Raw genomic sequence first — 22,629 nt, forward strand, 5'->3', positions numbered from 1 at the left:
TGCCTCTTATTTTCTGTCCTGAATGCCCCTTTATCTAATCTCCATTTGTGACCCCTGGTCCTTGTTTCTTTTTTTCAAGTCGAAAACATTCCTTGTGTCTTGGCCAATCAAGCTGGTATTAAAACCTGGAATGGGTGACACTGCTGTGCAATAGGAGTCTTATTTCCATCCCTGACCTTGATGCGTACGTGAGACTGGTGTCCCAGAATTACTGCAGGTCACTCATGAAAGATCAGTGAATCACAAGATAAAACTTCAGCGATCCGTGAATATAATAATGATAATAATGATGATAATGACTGGGCTTTACTCACCCTGTGGTCTGCCTAGGGGATCACCTGGACCAAACGGTACTCCTGCTGCACCCATTCCGAATCCTCCTCCTGAATAAAAGAAAATAAAAAAGGCTTCCTTATAACACCATCAATTAATTCTAACTGGGCTAGAAAGGATTCAGGAAAGGTTAAGCTACTACTCGCCAGGGGTGTGCATCTGTTATTTCTGTCCCCTCTGAAACAGCTTTAGTATCGAGAGATTTTCCGTTTATTGACTCCCAGTAGCCACAGATGCAGGGGGGGGGGACAGAAATGACATTTCCATGCCACCTATTGGTCATTCCTATAAGAACAGACCATCTCTTTATAAATTCTGCTTTTATAAGTGGCTAAAGAAAATGATTTAGTAAGATGGATTAATGTGTAAGCCTGGTAAACTATGATCTGAGTAGACACACCCACGTAGAGTAGCAGAGCACATGCATACTAGGATATTAAACTAAGAAATATCAGAGAAATCTAGATGACATTACCAGGGGTTTTTCACTCTCCAGAACCAATGCTGCTATTGTCACTGGAGTAAATGGATGGTATTGTCTTCCACGTACCATCTTATGAAAGTTCCCCATGGTAAAAGCACAGCAGAGGGTAACAGAGCACAGTGAACGCATAGGGAAGCAAAAGAATAGCAAAGGATGGTAAAGCATATTAAAAAAGAGTAATCTCACTCTTATAAAAGTGTCCCATAGTAAACAGTGTAATAAAGAATGAAGAATGGTAAAGCACAGGGAAGCATTGTAAAGCACAGAGAGGTCTGGTAAAGCATAGGGAAGCATTGTAAAGCACAGAGAGGTCTGGTAAAGCATAGGGAAGCATTGTAAAGCACAGAGAGGTCTGGTAAAGCATAGGGAAGCATTGTAAAGCACAGAGAGGTCTGGTAAAGCATAGGGAAGCATTGTAAAGCACAGAGAGGTCTGGTAAAGCATAGGGAAGCATTGTAAAGCACAGAGAGGTCTGGTAAAGCATAGGGAAGCATTGTAAAGCACAAAGAGGTCTGGTAAAGCATAGGGAAGCATTGTAAAGCACATAGAGGTCTGGTAAAGCATAGGGAAGCATTGTAAAGCACAGAGAGGTCTGGTAAAGCATAGGAAAGCATTGTAAAGCACAGAGAGGTCTGGTAAAGCATGGGGAAGCGTTGTAAAGCACAGAGAGGTCTGGTAAAGCATAGGGAAGCATTGTAAAGCACAGAGAGGTCTGGTAAAGCATAGGGAAGCATTGTAAAGCACAGAGAGGTCTGGTAAAGCATAGGGAAGCATTGTAAAGCACAGAGAGGTCTGGTAAAGCATAGGGAAGCATTGTGAAGCACATAGAGGTCTGGTAAAGCATAGGGAAGCATTGTAAAGCACAGAGAGGTCTGGTAATGCATAGGGAAATATTGTAAAGCACAGAGGTCTGGTAAAGCATAGGGAAGCATTGTAAAGCACATAGAGGTCTGGTAATGCATAGGGGAGCATTGTAAAGCACATAGAGGTCTGGTAAAGAGGTATATTAACAAACAGGGTAAACTGACCCTTACAGAAGTGTCCTATAGTAAAAACACAGCAGAGGGTAATACAGCACAGTGAAAGCATGGTAAAGTACATTAATAAACATGTCAAACCAGGGTAAACAATACATAGAGAAACCATGGAAAAATAATGGGAGAACTACAGAAACTCAGTGCAAAAATGCCATGGTAAACTTTTATAAGAACATAAGAAAGTTTACAAACGAGAGGAGGCCATTCGGCCCATCTTGCTCGTTTGGTTGTTAGTAACTTATTGATCCCAGAACCTCATCAAGCAGCTTCTTGAAGGATCCCAGGGTGTCAGCTTCAACAACATTACTGGGGAGTTGGTTCCAGACCCTCACAATTCTCTGGGTAAAAAAGTGCCTCTTATTTTCTGTCCTGAATGCCCCTTTATCTAATCTCCATTTGTGACCCCTTGTCCTTGTTTCTTTTTTTCCCAAGTCGAAAACATTCCTTGTGTCTTGGCCAATCAAGCTGGTATTAAAACCTGGAATGGGTGACACTGCTGTGCAATAGGAGTCTTATTTCCACCCCTGACCTTGATGCGTACGTGAGGCTGGTCTCCCAGAATTACTGCAAGTCACTCATGCAAGATCAGTGAATCACAAGATAAAACTTCAGCGATCCGTGAATATAATAATGATAATAATGATGATAATGATTACACTTTACTCACCTTGTGGTCTGCCTAGGGGATAACCTGGACCAAACGGTACTCCTGCAACACCCATTCTGAATCCTCCTCCTGAATAAAAGAAAATAAAAAAGGCTTCCTTATAACACCATCAATTAATTCTAACTTGGCTAGAAAGGATTCAGGAAAGGTTAAGCTACTACTCGATGGGGGTGTGCATCTGTTATTTCTGTCCCCTCTGAAACAGCTTTAGTATCGAGAGGTTTTCCGTTTATTGACTCCCAGTAGCCACAGATGCAGGGGGGGGACAGAAATGACAGTTCCATGCCACCTAGTGGTCATTCCTATAAGAACACATCATCTCTTTATAAATTCTGCCTTTAGAAGTGGTTAAAGAAAATGATTTAGTAAGATGGATTAATGTGTAAGCCTGGTAAGCAATGATCTTAGTAGATAACCTACAGAGAGTAGCAGAGCACATGCATACTAGGATATTAAACTAAGAAATATCAGAGAAATCTAGATGACATTACCAGGAGTAAATGGATGGTGTTGTCTTCCACTCACCCGCTCTTATAAGTGTCCCATAATAAAAGCATAGCACAGTGTCATAAAGCATAAAGCATAGGGAAGAATTGTAAAACACAGAGAGGTCTGGTAAAGCATAGGGAAGCATTGTAAAGCACAGAGAGGTCTGGTAAAGCATAGGGAAGCATTGTAAAGCACAGAGAGGTCTGGTAAAGCACAGGGAAGCATTGTAAAGCACATAGAGGTCTGGTAAAGAGGTATATTAAAAAACAGAGTAAACTGACCCTTATAGAAGTGTCCCGCAGTAAAAACACAGCAGAGGGTAATACAGCACAGTGAAAGCATGGTAAAGTACATTAATAAACATGTCAAACCAGGGTAAACAATGCATAGAGAAACCATGGAAAAATAATGGGAGAACTACAGAAACTCAGTGCTAAAATGCCATGGTAAACTTTTATAAGAACATAAGAAAGTTTACAAACGAGAGGAGGCCATTCTGCCCATCTTGCTTGTTTGGTTGTTAGTAGCTTATTGATCCCAGAACCTCATCAAGCAGCTTCTTGAAGGATCCCAGGGTGTCAGCTTCAACAACATTACGGGGGAGTTGGTTCCAGACCCTCACAATTCTCTGGGTAAAAAAGTGCCTCTTATTTTCTGTCCTGAATGCCCCTTTATCTAATCTCCATTTGTGACCCCTGGTCGTTGTTTCATTTTTTCAAGTCGAAAACATTCCTTGTGTCTTGGCCAATCAAGCTGGTATTAAAACCTGGAATGGGTGACACTGCTGTGCAATAGGAGTCTTATTTCCACCCCTGACCTTGATGCGTACGTGAGGCTGGTCTCCCAGAATTACTGCAGGTCACTCATGCAAGATCAGTGAATCACAAGATAAAACTTCAGCGATCCGTGAATATAATAATGATAATAATGCTGATAATGACTGGGCTTTACTCACCTTGTGGTCTGCCTAGGGGATCACCTGGACCAAACGGTACTCCTGCTGCACCCATTCCGAATCCTCCTCCTGAATAAAAGAAAATAAAAAAGGCTTCCTTATAACACCATCAATTAATTCTAACTGGGCTAGAAAGGATTCAGGAAAGGTTAAGCTACTACTCGCCAGGGGTGTGCATCTGTTATTTCTGTCCCCTCTGAAACAGCTTTACTATCGAGAGATTTTCCGTTTATTGACTCCCAGTAGCCACAGATGCGGGCGGGCAGGGGGGGGACAGAAATGACAGTTCCATGCCACCTAGTGGTCATTCATATAAGAACACATCATCTCTTTATAAATTGTGCTTTTTAAGTGGCTAAAGAAAATGATTTAGTAAGATGGATTAATGTGTAAGCCTGGTAAACTATGATCTGAGTAGACACACCCACGTAGAGTAGCAGAGCACATGCATACTAGGATATTAAACTAAGAAATATCAGAGAAATCTAGATGACATTACCAGGAGTAAATGGATGGTGTTGTCTTCCACTCACCCGCTCTTATAAGTGTCCCATAATAAAAGCATAGCACAGTGTCATAAACCATAAAGCATAGGGAAGCATTGTAAAGCATAGAGAGGTCTGGTAAAGCACAGGAAAGCATTGTAAAGCACAGAGAGGTCTGGTAAAACATAGGGAAGCATTGTAAAGCACAGAGAGGTCTGTTAAAGCATAGGGAAGCATTGTAAAGCACAGAGAGGTCTGGTAAAGCACAGGGAAGCATTGTAAAGCACATAGAGGTCTGGTAAAGAGGTATATTAGAAAACAGAGTAAACTGACCCTTATAGAAGTGTCCCGCAGTAAAAACACAGCAGAGGGTAATACAGCACAGTGAAAGCATGGTAAAGTACATTAATAAACATGTCAAACCAGGGTAAACAATGCATAGAGAAACCATGGAAAAATAATGGGAGAACTACAGAAACTCAGTGCAAAAATGCCATGGTAAACTTTTATAAGAACATAAGAAAGTTTACAAACGAGAGGAGGCCATTCTGCCCATCTTGCTCGTTTGGTTGTTAGTAGCTTATTGATCCCAGAACCTCATCAAGGAGCTTCTTGAAGGATCCCAGGGTGTCAGCTTCAACAACATTACTGGGGAGTTGGTTCCAGACCCTCACAATTCTCTGGGTAAAAAAGTGCCTCTTATTTTCTGTCCTGAATGCCCCTTTATCTAATCTCCATTTGTGACCCCTGGTCCTTGTTTCTTTTTTTCAAGTCGAAAACATTCCTTGTGTCTTGGCCAATCAAGCTGGTATTAAAACCTGGAATGGGTGACACTGCTGTGCAATAGGAGTCTTATTTCCATCCCTGACCTTGATGCGTACGTGAGGCTGGTCTCCCACAATTACTGCAGGTCACTCATGCAAGATCAGTGAATCACATAATAAAACTTCAGCGATCCGTGAATATAATAATGATAATAATGATGATAATGACTGGGCTTTACTCACCCTGTGGTCTGCCTAGGGGATCACCTGGACCAAACGGTACTCCTGCTGCACCCATTCCGAATCCTCCTCCTGAATAAAAGAAAATAAAAAAGGCTTCCTTATAACACCATCAATTAATTCTAACTGGGCTAGAAAGGATTCAGGAAAGGTTAAGCTACTACTCGATGGGGGTGTGCATCTGTTATTTCTGTCCCCTCTGAAACAGCTTTAGTATCGAGAGATTTTCCGTTAATTGACTCCCAGTAGCCACAGATGCAGGGGGGGGACAGAAATGACAGTTGCACGCCACCTAGTGGTCATTCCTATAAGAACACATCATCTCTTTATAAATTCTGCCTTTAGAAGTGGTTAAAGAAAATGATTTTGTAAGATGGATTAATGTGTAAGCCTGGTAAACTATGATCTGAGTAGACACACCCACATAGAGTAGCAGAGCACATGCATGCTAGGATATTAAACTAAGAAATATCAGAGAAATCTAGATGACATTACCAGGGGTTTTTCACTCTCCAGAACCAATGCTGCTATTGTCACTGAAGTAAATGGATGGTATTGTCTTCCACGTACCATCTTATGAAAGTTCCCCATAGTAAAAGCACAGCAGAGGGTAACAGAGCACAGTGAATGCATAGGGAAGCATTATAAAAATAGCACAGGATGGTAAAGCATATTAAAAAAGGAGTAATCCAACTCTTATAAAAGTGTCCCATAGTAAACAGTGTAATAAAGAATAAAGAATGGTAAAGCACAGGGAAGCATTGTAAAGCACAGAGAGGTCTGGTAAAGCATAGGGAAGCATTGTAAAGCACAGAGAGGTCTGGTAAAGCATAGGAAAGCATTGTAAAGCACAGAGAGGTCTGGTAAAGCATAGGGAAGCATTGTAAAGCACAGAGAGGTCTGGTAAAGCATAGGGAAGCATTGTAAAGCACAGAAAGGTCTGGTAAAGCATAGAGAAGCATTGTAAAGCACAGAGAGGTCTGGTAAAGCATAGGGAAGCATTGTAAAGCACAGAGAGGCGTGGTAAAGCATAGGGAAATATTGTAAAGCACAGAGGTCTGGTAAAGCATAGGGAAGCATTGTAAAGCACATAGAGGTCTGGTAATGCATAGGGAAGCATTGTAAACCACATAGAGGTCTGGTAAAGAGGTATATTAACAAACAGGGTAAACTGACCCTTATAGAAGTGTCCTACAGTAAAAACACAGCAGAGGGTAATACAGCACAGTGAAAGCATGGTAAAGTACATTAATAAACATGTCAAACCAGGGTAAACAATACATAGAGAAACCATGGAAAAATAATGGGAGAACTACAGAAACTCAGTGCAAAAATGCCATGGTAAACTTTTATAAGAACATAAGAAAGTTTACAAACGAGAGGAGGCCATTCTGCCCATCTTGCTCGTTTGGTTGTTAGTAACTTATTGATCCCAGAACCTCATCAAGCAGCTTCTTGAAGGATCCCAGGGTGTCAGCTTCAACAACATTACTGGGGAGTTGGTTCCAGACCCTCACAATTCTCTGGGTAAAAAAGTGCCTCTTATTTTCTGTCCTGAATGCCCCTTTATCTAATCTCCATTTGTGACCCCTGGTCCTTGTTTCTTTTTTTCAAGTCGAAAACATTCCTTGTGTCTTGGCCAATCAAGCTGGTATTAAAACCTGGAATGGGTGACACTGCTGTGCAATAGGAGTCTTATTTCCATCCCTGACCTTGATGCGTACGTGAGACTGGTGTCCCAGAATTACTGCAGGTCACTCATGCAAGATCAGTGAATCACAAGATAAAACTTCAGCGATCCGTGAATATAATAATGATAATAATGATGATAATGACTGGGCTTTACTCACCCTGTGGTCTGCCTAGGGGATCACCTGGACCAAACGGTACTCCTGCTGCACCCATTCCGAATCCTCCTCCTGAATAAAAGAAAATAAAAAAGGCTTCCTTATAACACCATCAATTAATTCTAACTGGGCTAGAAAGGATTCAGGAAAGGTTAAGCTACTACTCGCCAGGGGTGTGCATCTGTTATTTCTGTCCCCTCTGAAACAGCTTTAGTATCGAGAGATTTTCCGTTTATTGACTCCCAGTAGCCACAGATGCAGGGGGGGGGGGGGGACAGAAATGACATTTCCATGCCACCTATTGGTCATTCCTATAAGAACAGATCATCTCTTTATAAATTCTGCTTTTATAAGTGGCTAAAGAAAATGATTTAGTAAGATGGATTAATGTGTAAGCCTGGTAAACTATGATCTGAGTAGACACACCCACGTAGAGTAGCAGAGCACATGCATACTAGGATATTAAACTAAGAAATATCAGAGAAATCTAGATGACATTACCAGGGGTTTTTCACTCTCCAGAACCAATGCTGCTATTGTCACTGGAGTAAATGGATGGTATTGTCTTCCACGTACCATCTTATGAAAGTTCCCCATGGTAAAAGCACAGCAGAGGGTAACAGAGCACAGTGAACGCATAGGGAAGCAAAAGAATAGCAAAGGATGGTAAAGCATATTAAAAAAGAGTAATCTCACTCTTATAAAAGTGTCCCATAGTAAACAGTGTAATAAAGAATGAAGAATGGTAAAGCACAGGGAAGCATTGTAAAGCACAGAGAGGTCTGGTAAAGCATAGGGAAGCATTGTAAAGCACAGAGAGGTCTGGTAAAGCATAGGGAAGCATTGTAAAGCACAGAGAGGTCTGGTAAAGCATAGGGAAGCATTGTAAAGCACAGAGAGGTCTGGTAAAGCATAGGGAAGCATTGTAAAGCACAGAGAGGTCTGGTAAAGCATAGGGAAGCATTGTAAAGCACAGAGAGGTCTGGTAAAGCATAGGGAAGCATTGTAAAGCACAAAGAGGTCTGGTAAAGCATAGGGAAGCATTGTAAAGCACAGAGAGGTCTGGTAAAGCATAGGGAAGCATTGTAAAGCACAGAGAGGTCTGGTAAAGCATAGGAAAGCATTGTAAAGCACAGAGAGGTCTGGTAAAGCATGGGGAAGCGTTGTAAAGCACAGAGAGGTCTGGTAAAGCATAGGGAAGCATTGTAAAGCACAGAGAGGTCTGGTAAAGCATAGGGAAGCATTGTAAAGCACAGAGAGGTCTGGTAAAGCATAGGGAAGCATTGTAAAGCACAGAGAGGTCTGGTAAAGCATAGGGAAGCATTGTGAAGCACATAGAGGTCTGGTAAAGCATAGGGAAGCATTGTAAAGCACAGAGAGGTCTGGTAATGCATAGGGAAATATTGTAAAGCACAGAGGTCTGGTAAAGCATAGGGAAGCATTGTAAAGCACATAGAGGTCTGGTAATGCATAGGGGAGCATTGTAAAGCACATAGAGGTCTGGTAAAGAGGTATATTAACAAACAGGGTAAACTGACCCTTATAGAAGTGTCCTACAGTAAAAACACAGCAGAGGGTAATACAGCACAGTGAAAGCATGGTAAAGTACATTAATAAACATGTCAAACCAGGGTAAACAATACATAGAGAAACCATGGAAAAATAATGGGAGAACTACAGAAACTCAGTGCAAAAATGCCATGGTAAACTTTTATAAGAACATAAGAAAGTTTACAAACGAGAGGAGGCCATTCGGCCCATCTTGCTCGTTTGGTTGTTAGTAACTTATTGATCCCAGAACCTCATCAAGCAGCTTCTTGAAGGATCCCAGGGTGTCAGCTTCAACAACATTACTTGGGAGTTGGTTCCAGACCCTCACAATTCTCTGGGTAAAAAAGTGCCTCTTATTTTCTGTCCTGAATGCCCCTTTATCTAATCTCCATTTGTGACCCCTTGTCCTTGTTTCTTTTTTTCCCAAGTCGAAAACATTCCTTGTGTCTTGGCCAATCAAGCTGGTATTAAAACCTGGAATGGGTGACACTGCTGTGCAATAGGAGTCTTATTTCCACCCCTGACCTTGATGCGTACGTGAGGCTGGTCTCCCAGAATTACTGCAAGTCACTCATGCAAGATCAGTGAATCACAAGATAAAACTTCAGCGATCCGTGAATATAATAATGATAATAATGATGATAATGATTACACTTTACTCACCTTGTGGTCTGCCTAGGGGATAACCTGGACCAAACGGTACTCCTGCAACACCCATTCTGAATCCTCCTCCTGAATAAAAGAAAATAAAAAAGGCTTCCTTATAACACCATCAATTAATTCTAACTTGGCTAGAAAGGATTCAGGAAAGGTTAAGCTACTACTCGATGGGGGTGTGCATCTGTTATTTCTGTCCCCTCTGAAACAGCTTTAGTATCGAGAGGTTTTCCGTTTATTGACTCCCAGTAGCCACAGATGCAGGGGGGGGACAGAAATGACAGTTCCATGCCACCTAGTGGTCATTCCTATAAGAACACATCATCTCTTTATAAATTCTGCCTTTAGAAGTGGTTAAAGAAAATGATTTAGTAAGATGGATTAATGTGTAAGCCTGGTAAGCAATGATCTTAGTAGATAACCTACAGAGAGTAGCAGAGCACATGCATACTAGGATATTAAACTAAGAAATATCAGAGAAATCTAGATGACATTACCAGGAGTAAATGGATGGTGTTGTCTTCCACTCACCCGCTCTTATAAGTGTCCCATAATAAAAGCATAGCACAGTGTCATAAAGCATAAAGCATAGGGAAGCATTGTAAAGCACAGAGAGGTCTGGTAAAGCAGAGGGAAGCATTGTAAAGCATAGAGAGGTCTGGTAAAGCATAGGGAAGCATTGTAAAGCACAGAGAGGTCTGGTAAAGCATAGGGAAGCATTGTAAAGCACAGAGAGGTCTGGTAAAGCACAGGGAAGCACTGTAAAGCACAGAGAGGTCTGGTAAAGCATAGGGAAGCATTGTAAAGCACAGAGAGGTCTGGTAAAGCATAGGGAAGCATTGTAAAGCACAGAGAGGTCTGGTAAAGCATAGGCAAGCACTGTAAAGCACAGAGAGGTCTGGTAAAGCATAGGGAAGCATTGTAAAGCACAGAGAGGTCTGGTAAAGCATAGGGAAGCATTGTAAAGCACAGAGAGGTCTGGTAAAGCATAGAGAAGCATTGTAAAGCACAGAGAGGTCTGGTAAAGCATAGGGAAGCATCGTAAAGCACAGAGAGGTCTGGTAAAGCATAGGGAAGCATTGTAAAGCACAGAGAGGTCTGGTAAAGCATAGGGAAGCATTGTAAAGCACAGAGAGGTCTGGTAAAGCATAGGGAAGCATTGTAAAGCACAGAGAGGTCTGATTCTGCCCATCTTGCTTGTTTGGTTGTTAGTAGCTTATTGATCCCAGAATCTCATCAAGCAACTTCTTGAAGGATCCCAGGGTGTCGGCTTCAACAACATTACGGGGGAGTTGGTTCCAGACCCTCACAATTCTCTGGGTAAAAAAGTGCCTCTTATTTTCTGTCCTGAATGTCCCTTTATCTAATCTCCATTTGTGACACCTGGTCCTTGTTTCTTTTTTTCAGGTCGAAAACTTTCCTTGTGTCTTGGCTAATCAAGCTGCTATTAAAACCTGGAATGGGTGACACTGCTGTGCAATAGGAGTCTTATTTCCACCCCTGACCTTGATGCGTACGTGAGGCTGGTCTCCCAGAATTACTGCAGGTCACTCATGCAAGATCAGTGAATCACAAGATAAAACTTCAGCAATCCGTGAATATAATAATGATAATAATGATGACAATGATTACACTTTACTCACCCTGTGGTCTGCCTAGGGGATCACCTGGACCAAACGGTACTCCTGCTGCACCCATTCCGAATCCTCCTCCTGAATAAAAGAAAATAAAAAAGGCTTCCTTATAACACCATCAATTAATTCTAACTGGGCTAGAAAGGATTCAGGAAAGGTTAAGCTACTACTCGATGGGGGTGTGCATCTGTTATTTCTGTCCCCTCTGAAACAGCTTTAGTATCGAGAGATTTTCCGTTTATTGACTCCCAGTAGCCACAGATGCGGGCGGGCAGGGGGGGGACAGAAATGACAGTTCCATGCCACCTAGTGGTCATTCCTATAAGAACACATCATCTCTTTATAAATTCTACTTTTATAAGTGGCTAAAGAAAATGATTTAGTAAGATGGATTAATGTGTAAGCCTGGTAAACTATGATCTGAGTAGACACACCCACGTAGAGTAGCAGAGCACATGCATACTAGGATATTAAACTAAGAAATATCAGAGAAATCTAGATGACATTACCAGGAGTAAATGGATGGTGTTGTCTTCCACTCACCCGCTCTTATAAGTGTCCCATAATAAAAGCATAGCACAGTGTCATAAAGCATAAAGCATAGGGAAGCATTGTAAAGCACAGAGAGGTCTGGTAAAGCATAGGGAAGCATTGTAAAGCATAGAGAGGTCTGGTAAAGCATAGGGAAGCATTGTAAAGCACAGAGAGGTCTGGTAAAGCATAGGGAAGCATTGTAAAGCACAGAGAGGTCTGGTAAAGCACAGGGAAGCACTGTAAAGCACAGAGAGGTCTGGTAAAGCATAGGGAAGCATTGTAAAGCACAGAGAGGTCTGGTAAAGCATAGGGAAGCATTGTAAAGCACAGAGAGGTCTGGTAAAGCATAGGCAAGCACTGTAAAGCACAGAGAGGTCTGGTAAAGCATAGGGAAGCATTGTAAAGCACAGAGAGGTCTGGTAAAGCATAGGGAAGCATTGTAAAGCACAGAGAGGTCTGGTAAAGCATAGAGAAGCATTGTAAAGCACAGAGAGGTCTGGTAAAGCATAGGGAAGCATCGTAAAGCACAGAGAGGTCTGGTAAAGCATAGGGAAGCATTGTAAAGCACAGAGAGGTCTGGTAAAGCATAGGGAAGCATTGTAAAGCACAGAGAGGTCTGGTAAAGCATAGGGAAGCATTGTAAAGCACAAAGAGGTCTGGTAAAGCATAGGGAAGCATTGTAAAGCACAGAGAGGTCTGGTAAAGCATAGGGAAGCATTGTAAAGCACAGAGAGGTCTGGTAAAGCATAGGAAAGCATTGTAAAGCACAGAGAGGTCTGGTAAAGCATGGGGAAGCGTTGTAAAGCACAGAGAGGTCTGGTAAAGCATAGGGAAGCATTGTAAAGCACAGAGAGGTCTGGTAAAGCATAGGGAAGCATTGTAAAGCACAGAGAGGTCTGGTAAAGCATAGGGAAGCATTGTAAAGCACAGAGAGGTCTGGTAAAGCATAGGGAAGCATTGTGAAGCACATAGAGGTCTGGTAAAGCATAGGGAAGCATTGTAAAGCACAGAGAGGTCTGGTAATGCATAGGGAAATATTGTAAAGCACAGAGGTCTGGTAAAGCATAGGGAAGCATTGTAAAGCACATAGAGGTCTGGTAATGCATAGGGGAGCATTGTAAAGCACATAGAGGTCTGGTAAAGAGGTATATTAACAAACAGGGTAAACTGACCCTTATAGAAGTGTCCTACAGTAAAAACACAGCAGAGGGTAATACAGCACAGTGAAAGCATGGTAAAGTACATTAATAAACATGTCAAACCAGGGTAAACAATACATAGAGAAACCATGGAAAAATAATGGGAGAACTACAGAAACTCAGTGCAAAAATGCCATGGTAAACTTTTATAAGAACATAAGAAAGTTTACAAACGAGAGGAGGCCATTCGGCCCATCTTGCTCGTTTGGTTGTTAGTAACTTATTGATCCCAGAACCTCATCAAGCAGCTTCTTGAAGGATCCCAGGGTGTCAGCTTCAACAACATTACTTGGGAGTTGGTTCCAGACCCTCACAATTCTCTGGGTAAAAAAGTGCCTCTTATTTTCTGTCCTGAATGCCCCTTTATCTAATCTCCATTTGTGACCCCTGGTCCTTGTTTCTTTTTTTCAAGTCGAAAACATTCCTTGTGTCTTGGCCAATCAAGCTGGTATTAAAACCTGGAATGGGTGACACTGCTGTGCAATAGGAGTCTTATTTCCACCCCTGACCTTGATGCGTACGTGAGGCTGGTCTCCCACAATTACTGCAGGTCACTCATGCAAGATCAGTGAATCACAAGATAAAACTTCAGCGATCCGTGAATATAATAATGATAATAATGATGATAATGACTGGGCTTTACTCACCCTGTGGTCTGCCTAGGGGATCACCTGGACCAAACGGTACTCCTGCTGCACCCATTCCGAATCCTCCTCCTGAATAAAAGAAAATAAAAAAGGCTTCCTTATAACACCATCAATTAATTCTAACTGGGCTAGAAAGGATTCAGGAAAGGTTAAGCTACTACTCGATGGGGGTGTGCATCTGTTATTTCTGTCCCCTCTGAAACAGCTTTACTATCGAGAGATTTTCCGTTTATTGACTCCCAGTAGCCACAGATGCAGGGGGGGGGGACAGAAATGACATTTCCATGCCACCTATTGGTCATTCCTATAAGAACAGACCATCTCTTTATAAATTCTGCTTTTATAAGTGGCTAAAGAAAATAATTTAGTAAGATGGATTAATGTGTAAGCCTGGTAAACTATGATCTGAGTAGACACACCCACCTAATCCTAAATAAAAGAAAATAAAAAAGTCTTCCTTATAACACAATCAATTACTTCTAACTGGGCTAGAAAGGATTCAGGAATGGTTAAGCTGCTGTTATGAAAATCATGCATAACAATAATAATAATAATAATAATAATAATAATAATAATAATAATAATAATAATAATAATAATACCATGGTGACTGAAGTCAAGTCTGTCTCCTTGCTCTGCTTCAGTTGGCTTGTGTGCCACCATGGTTCGGTCCGTTTGCCCTTCCTCAGGTTTGGTCACCACCATCGATGTCAGCGAAGTCACAAAGTTATAGTTCAGAGAGAGCTGCAGAGCTTTCTCATTGAGGGCTTCGCGCTCTTCAGGCTGAGCTGAAACACTGAAATCACCAGAGTTAAACAAAACCTTAAATCAGTGCCTTCACCAACCAGGAACAAGCAACATCCCGACCATAGACAAGGGGAGCGCTTTGGTTTCTAAAATAAACGGGATGAAATAAATAGCTAAAAGATGTTACTAACAACATTACTGAACCCTCAGATCGAAACTGGCATCCCAATTTGGGGTGCATGACCAAATACAGCTTGTGCATTGGCCCACAAAACTGGAAAGAGTCAAGCGATCCATAGTGTCCTCTGACGCCCATGAATCCGGTAAAAACTTCAGCGATTAGGGAATCTACAGCAAGTATCTTCCTGTGCTCATCTGTGACGGAGCCAGTGAAACTCCTTACATCTTTGACAGCAGCTGCTCGATGGTCAGGTAAGCCCAGAGCCTCTCGATGTACTCTCCGAAAATGTACTTGTGCTTCTTCACAGCTTCGTCCTGCTCCTCCACCGGCGTCTCGGCTGCGAGGGTCAGGTCGCTGCTGGCCTGTGAAAATAAAGAGCAACTCAACCACACTGGACCAGAGCAAGCACAGCAGCACAGGGACTAGTATGAGCTGTTGAGTGTGTGTCTGTTTATCACAATGCATCACAGCTGCTGCTGCTGCAGAGTCACCTCCAATAGGACCTCGACTTTACGCCTCATCCGAAGGATGGAGCACAAGGAGATTAAGTGACTTGCTCAGGGTCACACACATAGTGGTTAAACTAGGATTGGACTTGGAATGTCCACACCCAACCGCGACTGACCAGAACAAGCGCAGCAGCACAGGGAACAGCATTAGCTGTTGTGTGTGTCTGTTTAATTATTATTCATTTAGCAGGCGTCTGTCTCTAAAGTGACTTACAGAGACTTGGGGGTGAATGATGCGTCACAGCTGCTGCTGCAGAGTCACTTCCAATAGGACCTCGGCTTTACACCTCATTTGAAGGACGGAGCACAAGGAAGTTAAGTGACTTTCTTTAACCACTGGACCACCAAGTCTCCTTATATATTATTTTTGTCAGCGATTGACTGAATCCTGACTGTGTAACACATGTATGTATAGATAGATAGATAGATAGATGGATAGATAGATAGATAGATAGATTAGCAAATTGACCAACTTACTGCCCCTGCTTTTATCTGTACGCTCAGTATCTCCAGGTCGTTTTTGGAAATACGTCCAGCGACCACAATTTCGGAGCCGTTGTAGTAATGTCTGAAAACATTTTCTGTCAGATCAGAGACCCCGTTGCCCGGGTACTGCAGCTCAACCTGCTGCAGCAAAGGGGTCGCCACCTCTTCATAAAACCCCTGGAAGACAAAGGGAGAGCCCATCAGACACGCTCCAGACTCCGCCTGCGCTTCCGAGACGCGCTTCCAGGGCTCGGGGGTTTCCAATCCTACCTGGAGCTGCAAGGCGGAGTCAGAGCTTTCGTAGATCCGCCGAGCCACGCCCCCGTTCTCCAGAGCCAGCTTCTCCAGGAAGTTGTAATTAACGTCAAAGCCAAAGCCCAGGCAGTACAGCGTGTAGAGGCCTTCAATCCCTTTCTTTATATTGGACTGGATCTGCTCCAGGTTAGTGACGCCTGTGGATTAGAAACACCCATCAGTAAGGGCAGGATCAGCACAGCCCAGGGATACTGCTATTGGAATGAGTTCGTTAATCAGTTCATTAACGAGAGTGCATCTGTACCGGATGTGGGATCGCCATCAGTCAGCAGAATGATAATGGAGACGCTGCGTTCAGGGAGCTTCCTCTCCTCCTTGGAAATCTTCAGCATTTCCACTCCTTTCAGAACAGCTGCGTTTATATCGGTTACTGGAACGGCACAAATACAGAGAAGATTGGGCAACAGTGTGGAGTAGTGGTTAGGGCTCTGGACTCTTGACCGGAGGGTCGTGGGTTCAATCCCTGGTGGGGACACTGCTGCTGTACCCTTGAGCAAGGTACTTTACCTAGATTGCCCCAGTAAAAACCCAACTGTATAAATGGGTAATTGTATGTAAAAAAAATAAATAAATAAATAAATAATAATGTAATTGTATGTAAAAAAAAAATAATGTGATATCGTGTAACAATTGTAAGTCGTCCTGGATAAGGGCGTCTGCTAAGAAATAAATAATAATAATAATAAAAGATTGATCACGATACGGCTACATCAGCAACCAGCAGTCACACTGTACTTGTGATGTACTAATACACTGCTCCCTATAAGGCATTCCTTTATAGCATCACACAGGTTATAAGGCGGTATTTTCATAGCCCCCTGTTGCCCCCTAATGCCATTAGACTAACACTTACATTCTCGATATACGGCAGAACACAAAGTGCATGCTTTCTTACCTATAGCTCCCGACTACAGTGTGATAAACGGGGCTGCACTGTACTGTATTTACTGCGATTGTGAGGATGGAACTCCATACGTTAACAACATGCGTTTATCAAATGATCTTCGTGATCAATGTCATCTCGTGTTTCAAATCGGTTGCATCACAGATACACTGTGGAGGGGTTCAGCCCCGTTTCGGCGCTCACCTCCTCGGTCTGTAATGCGGCCCACGAAAGTTTTGGCCTGCTGCACCATCTCGGGAGTAGCTTGAACTAAAGTACTTTTCCAAGTCGAGACCTCGCTGTCGAACGTTATCAAGCCGAAATGATCATCTTCATGAATGTCTTCTAGGATCTTCAGAAGAGCTTCCCGAGTCTTTCCGAGAAAAGAAAGCAGAAGAGATGCCATGCTAGTGACTGGGGTTCCTTCCAGTGCTACGTTAATAAAACAACTGTTTACTAAATCATTAGCAAACACAGTCAGCATTGCAGGCTGGTTGTCTAGTGGTAAAAACTTAAATTGCAATCTCAGGGACAATGCTGCAGCTTTCAAACTGCAGCGAAGCACATGGATTAGAAATATTACAACATTACACCTAACCATGTGGCAGCCTCCAGTCTACTAAATGCATTCAAGAGAATGGAAGTATTTTTCACAGTAATAACATTTCACAGAGCATCACAAGTTAATGAAGCACCTGCTGCATTTTCTTCCCGTGCATGGAGCCACTGCGGTCTATCACGAATACCACATTCTTCCGCATCCTCGGCAGATCCGTGGGCGCAAAATAGTGAACAAAGTATCCGTTCACGATCTGAAAACAGAACAGAGCTCTTAAAACACATGCGTACTTACATTCTTTATTTTTTATATGACAGTCCCAGGGGACAATGGATCCCTCAATTATCATTGCCTTTTTATCATCTAAAAATGCCATCATTTCTTATTTCTCACCTGTTCCTATGGCATGTGCTCTCTGTGTGCGATCTTTCTCTAGTGTTGCTTTTGCTTACTAACTAAAAAAAATTGCTTCTGGAAAGACTCCCCCAGGGCTGACGGGGACACATATCAGTGTTTCCCTGCGAACTGAAGTCCGGAGGTCAGGGGTGTCCAATAAATCCCGGCGCTGGAGCGCCATTCCACTCCAGGTCTAACAGGTACAATTAGATAATTAACTACTTTAGGGCCTGGATGGAACTTTTAATTGGTTCCGTTAAACAATGTGGAACATGGTTGGAGCACAGACCAGGCACGGAAGGGTGATCTTTAGCCAGCCCTGCAGTATGTGCCACATTGTGCGCTGAAGCCTGTTTATATCCTCACAGCCCGCCGTGAGGAGTCTTTTCAGAAGCAATGGTTTCCTGGAACAGTTGGTCAGCACGGTTAATAATGATCCGAGCAGAAACAACGATAGACAAGATATTAATTCACTGGTATAAAGTGATCACTGAAGACAGTTCAAAGCCCCTCTCAAGTGCAGAGCGAGTACCTGGATATCTCCTGCTGATGCTTCTCTCTTCACGTCATATTTAATGATGAACTCTCCGTCTAAGATGCTTTCAGAGCATTCCGGACACTTGCGCTGCTGGTCCAGTGTTGGTTCAAACACAACGTGGGCCTAAAGAGGATTATAAATCAGGTCTGAAAAATCGACCAATCACTGATATGCGTTTGTCAATATTCCGGTCGTCTCATCATCCTGTGCACAGTGATGTCACCCCATGCTGTGCACAGTGACGTCACCCCGTGCTGTGCACAGTGATGCAGTGATGTCACCCCGTGCTGTGCACAGTGATGTCATGGTAAAGCTGTCGTGTGTAGGAGTATGCAGGGTGTGTCTCTGCAGGGTGGGGGAGGCATCTCACATACGCTTACCGTATTTACTTCTCAAGCACGTTTGTATTACAGGGAGTTGTGTTTAGCAGGCTTGTGTGTTAGCCCTGCAGGTAATCTCATAGGGTCGAGCAGCTCAGCTTAGCTTCACCGTCCTTCTGCCCAAACTGCACGAGATCACATCTCTTTCACAAGAAGAGACACACAACACATGAACGTGACTTCTGAAGCAGGCATGTGTTTCAGGGACTGTATTGAGCATGCTTGTTGCATAATAGCAACACCGTCATTACCAGCTCTTCCTACCTTGTCCTGGGTTAATGTCTTCTTCACTGTCTCTGCCAAGTCGTTAGTTAGAAATGCTGCGTGCACATCCAAAAAGCTAATGCCCTGAGGTTCATAGATATGAGCATCGATCTGAAAAACAAACACACAGCACACCCACGCAGAATGATAACAAGGACAGGTTTAACTCAGTACACTGCTCTTCACAAAGACTTCAGAGACTGTGGGAACAGCCATGGCACTTGAGATCATTCTACTGTAAAAGATACAAGGAAAAGATACAAGGAAAAGCACAAGTCCAACTTCTTAATAAATCGCCTCAAATTGCATTGCGCATTTTAGATTAGGGAACGCACTTCCTGTCTGGTTTATAATCTTGTAAACATTAGTGAAGCTTTTTAAAAATAAAAAATAAAACATCTGTTAAAGTGAATGTTTGTTCCTGTGGGGAATCAACATCTTACTAAGGGGTCCCCACCCCCCCACCTCCTCCCCACCTCGTCACCACCTCCTCCCCACCTCCCAACCACCTCCTCCCCACCTCCCAACCACCTCCTCCCCACCTCCCCACCTCCTCCCCACCCCCCCCGGAACAGCCTGTGTCGTCCAGACCTCCCCTTTCTCAGCTACACTCACAGTACCTTGAAGTGTTTGACCAGTTGCTGCGGCCGCACTTTGATGGCGAGCTCGTACTTCCCCAGGTGTCGCTTCAGCAGCTCCTCGTAGGTGAGCTCAAAGGTGACCTTGCTGAGCGCCGCGATGTTCACCGACACCTTGAACTCTTCCATCTTCCTCCCGGAGACTCTGGGGAGTGTTTGAAAGAGAAAGTGCAGTCACAACAAAGGCAGCTTCACTGTCCCTCTCTGTGAAGCTGGGCAGGCTAGTGAGTGCTGAGCAGATTGAAGAGCGATCATCACCCGGTACGCACACTGACACGCACACACACTGACATGCACACACTGATACGGACGTGGCTTCATTGGAATTGGAGCTACCACTGCAGCACTGGGCTGCAGCCACTGGGATTGGAAACTAGCAGAGCAGCTCTGAATCAAAGACAGACAGACAGACAGACAGACAGACAGACAGACAGACAGACAGACAGAGACAGTCTTACTTGACCAGTCCAGCGCTGTGCCCCCGGGACACGGCCTGATCATACTGCTGCTTGGCCTCTTCCTTCTTCTTCACCACACCAACATACGTCTTGCCATCGATGGTCCTGTGCAAGGAAAGAGAAACACAGCCCAGTCGTTGAGAATCTAGATCAATGGATGTACAGGGTTTGGAAGAGAGGGGAGGGGGAAAGAGATAGAGGAGAGGGCAGAGGGGGGTGGAGGAGCGGTGGGTTAATGCATCAGCCTTTCACTAATGGAGACCTGGGTTCAAATCCAGACTAGATCATCTATGAGCTCTCACAGGGGCTCCCTGCCTGTGGGGGAGGGCTCAGCAATACCCACATGCTGAAGTTGCTGATGAACGCATGTTTGGGCAGCTCCACGTCGAAGGTGACCTCTCTGGACGCGTTGGCTCGATTGGCCATGCGGCTGGTGAGCACATTGTGGGCGAAGCGGGAGGTGACCTTGCAGTCCACGTGGAAGCTGTAGATCTCCAGATCGCTGCCACGCTCCTAAAATCACAAATAAATAAATAAATAAATACTACATGAGTAATAATGCACTGCCTGCATGATTTATTGCCCGCGTCACCCTGATCATCACAGCCCTGCCATGGCATCGACTCCACAGTGTGCTGGAAGGTGAAAACGGGGGGCAGGGATAATACTGTCCATCACTGTGAAGGCTCTACACAGTCAAAGTCCCATCACAGAGAGTTCCTCTCAGTGTTTTCTGTGTTATGCTGCTGAGCTCCATTAAACAGAGTCTTTTGCTTGTCGGTAGTCCAAGAGTAGTGTCTGTGAAAGCAGCCAGGATTAAAGCATGCCTCTGCACAGGGAGCTCCCAGAAACTTCTCTTTATCTAAACATGTGACATCAGACCTTTCAACTCTGCTGGCCAGCACCTTGTCTGCAGTTTAAAATTGAAACTGTTTAAAATGAAATAAAAAAGTGGAAAGGCTTTCAGACGACTCCAGACATTGACTAAAAAAACATTATCAGAGCTGTGAATGCAACAGAACCCGCAGTTTGTGGAGATTGTAAAATATAAATAAATACATACATTTCTGTTTAGACTAGATAGTTCTTAGCTGGGTTTGTTTTTATTCTCTATTAATTAAATTCTATTCATTGAAAAAAGGAAAGAGAGAACCAGGCCGTTTATATTTTGTTTTGAATAGGAGAAGTTAGCAGAGCAATGTTCCTGCGTGAGGGGGAGTGGGGGGAGGGGTACAGGCAGGCATGAACGCATTTAAGTTCAAGAAGTTTTTCAAATCAAGTAAGCTGATTTCATGTGTGTAATTTACAGCCAGTGTCATCTTTATGGCAAGTAAACGGCAAAGTAATTCAATATCTCTGGCAGTGGACTGTCTCTGTTTAGCGCACGCAAGAACTTGCAGAATGGATACAACTGTGTTGAGAACTGTAAGAAAACGCAATTGAGAGCAAAACATCTCATGACATTTTTAACTTTCACAGCTGAAGAGGTGCTGGGGCTATGCCTTGTCAAAGCCAAATAATGCGTCTTCATTTTGCAAAAAGTTGAGATGGTTATATACAGAGAGAGAGAGAGAGAGAGAGAGAGAGAGAGAGAGAGAGAGAGAGAGAGAGAGAGAGAGAGAGAGAGAGAGAGAGAGAGAGACTTGCGGTTGATTTCAAGTGTTAATTCATGTTAATTTATAAATTTCCGCAGAGCTGCGATAATTGCATTTTCTTCGGAACTCTTAGATATCACGCACTTGCGATTTTTACGCAAAACGTTTGCACGCAAGCAGAGTTGTGAGAAAGATGGGAAAATTCGACCTTTGACTATCTGCCCCATTGTTACCTGAGCAGCTTACAGAATAAAGACATTGTTACTGTACCTGCGCAGACCTCTTCTGAGGGAGAACGACGGTTGAGGTGAACGCTGGAAAAAAAACGAGCAACGCAAAGCACAGGGAAGCCTCCATGCTGAGATGAGAGTATGAAGAGCCTGTGCGAGGTCTTTCACAAGAAGAGCAGAACGCAGCGTTTGTTATACCTGGTATTTACATGCCAGCAAATCATTCACAGTGCCTGTTTAATGATATACCAAGTACTGGAAATAACGGGCAAGGGTTACAGAATCGACACAAAGGGTGAGGGGAGTTTGTTCTGTGGCTTGTGGATTGAAATTGCGATTGCATGTGAAATACCTGTGATGGGACGTGTTGGTTAAAAACTGTATCAACCTTAGCAAGTGTTTGGCTGCGCCTTCATGTTTTACAGGAAATTTGTAATGAGAACTTGTTTTCTTTTTTAATTTGGAGCATCTAAGTGAGTCTGCATTCAATCACTGTTCATATTGGACCATAGAAACTAAACTAATTAGTTTCTGAAGCAAAGCTGTCTGTGGCAGGACCAGAAGCTGACACACAGCAGGTACTGCGAGTTGAAAGCGCTGCTGCATGTATTTATTAATGTACACAAAATACAAAATTTAGACAAAAAGAAAACACTCTCGCACTCTAAAAACTGAGTTGTATTTGTTAATTTTCTTTTACTTTCTTTTCTCTCGCTCTCGTTCCTCCTTTCCCGAACACCCACCCAGACCAGCAAAAGCTGCAGGCTTTTATACATGTGACCATATCCGGATTGGAAATGATTTCCATTACACGAGAGTAGATGTTAAAACTTCATGCTGATTTGAACTCGGCTCTCGCCAAGATAAGCACCAACTAAGACGTAGCTTTACAGTAAACTAATGTGATCCATATGTGTCTCCATCCAT

The 22,629-nt window shown here is 43.3% G+C and overlaps 1 protein-coding gene across 12 annotated transcripts in view; it reads right to left on the reverse strand.

The window, feature by feature from the left end:
- The window catches only part of LOC117967229 (inter-alpha-trypsin inhibitor heavy chain H3-like), a 40,516-nt gene extending 18,637 nt beyond the window's left edge, over positions 1–21,879 (reverse strand). For 10 of the 12 annotated variants that reach the window (XM_059018190.1, XM_059018192.1, XM_059018191.1 and 7 more), the window contains exons 1-21: positions 21,743–21,879; positions 20,221–20,390; positions 19,878–19,982; positions 19,402–19,564; positions 18,782–18,892; positions 18,132–18,260; positions 17,340–17,456; positions 16,849–17,017; positions 16,006–16,131; positions 15,717–15,898; positions 15,438–15,623; positions 14,674–14,813; positions 14,126–14,319; positions 13,524–13,592; positions 11,153–11,221; positions 9,516–9,584; positions 7,305–7,373; positions 5,458–5,526; positions 3,966–4,034; positions 2,522–2,590; positions 315–383 (exon numbers count right to left, since the gene is read on the reverse strand). In XM_059018190.1, coding sequence (XP_058874173.1) covers positions 315–383; positions 2,522–2,590; positions 3,966–4,034; positions 5,458–5,526; positions 7,305–7,373; positions 9,516–9,584; positions 11,153–11,221; positions 13,524–13,592; positions 14,126–14,319; positions 14,674–14,813; positions 15,438–15,623; positions 15,717–15,898; positions 16,006–16,131; positions 16,849–17,017; positions 17,340–17,456; positions 18,132–18,260; positions 18,782–18,892; positions 19,402–19,564; positions 19,878–19,982; positions 20,221–20,390; positions 21,743–21,829 — 2,431 coding nt within the window. In that variant the 5' untranslated portion in view covers positions 21,830–21,879. The remainder of the gene's footprint in view (positions 1–314; positions 384–2,521; positions 2,591–3,965; positions 4,035–5,457; positions 5,527–7,304; positions 7,374–9,515; positions 9,585–11,152; positions 11,222–13,523; positions 13,593–14,125; positions 14,320–14,673; positions 14,814–15,437; positions 15,624–15,716; positions 15,899–16,005; positions 16,132–16,848; positions 17,018–17,339; positions 17,457–18,131; positions 18,261–18,781; positions 18,893–19,401; positions 19,565–19,877; positions 19,983–20,220; positions 20,391–21,742) is intronic. The other 2 variants (XM_059018189.1, XM_059018187.1) reach the window with 2 other exon arrangements.
- Positions 21,880–22,629: the final 750 nt, after the last annotated feature.

The sequence above is a fragment of the Acipenser ruthenus genome, chromosome 58 (genome assembly GCF_902713425.1).
Source record: "Acipenser ruthenus chromosome 58, fAciRut3.2 maternal haplotype, whole genome shotgun sequence".
NCBI lineage: Eukaryota > Metazoa > Chordata > Actinopteri > Acipenseriformes > Acipenseridae > Acipenser > Acipenser ruthenus.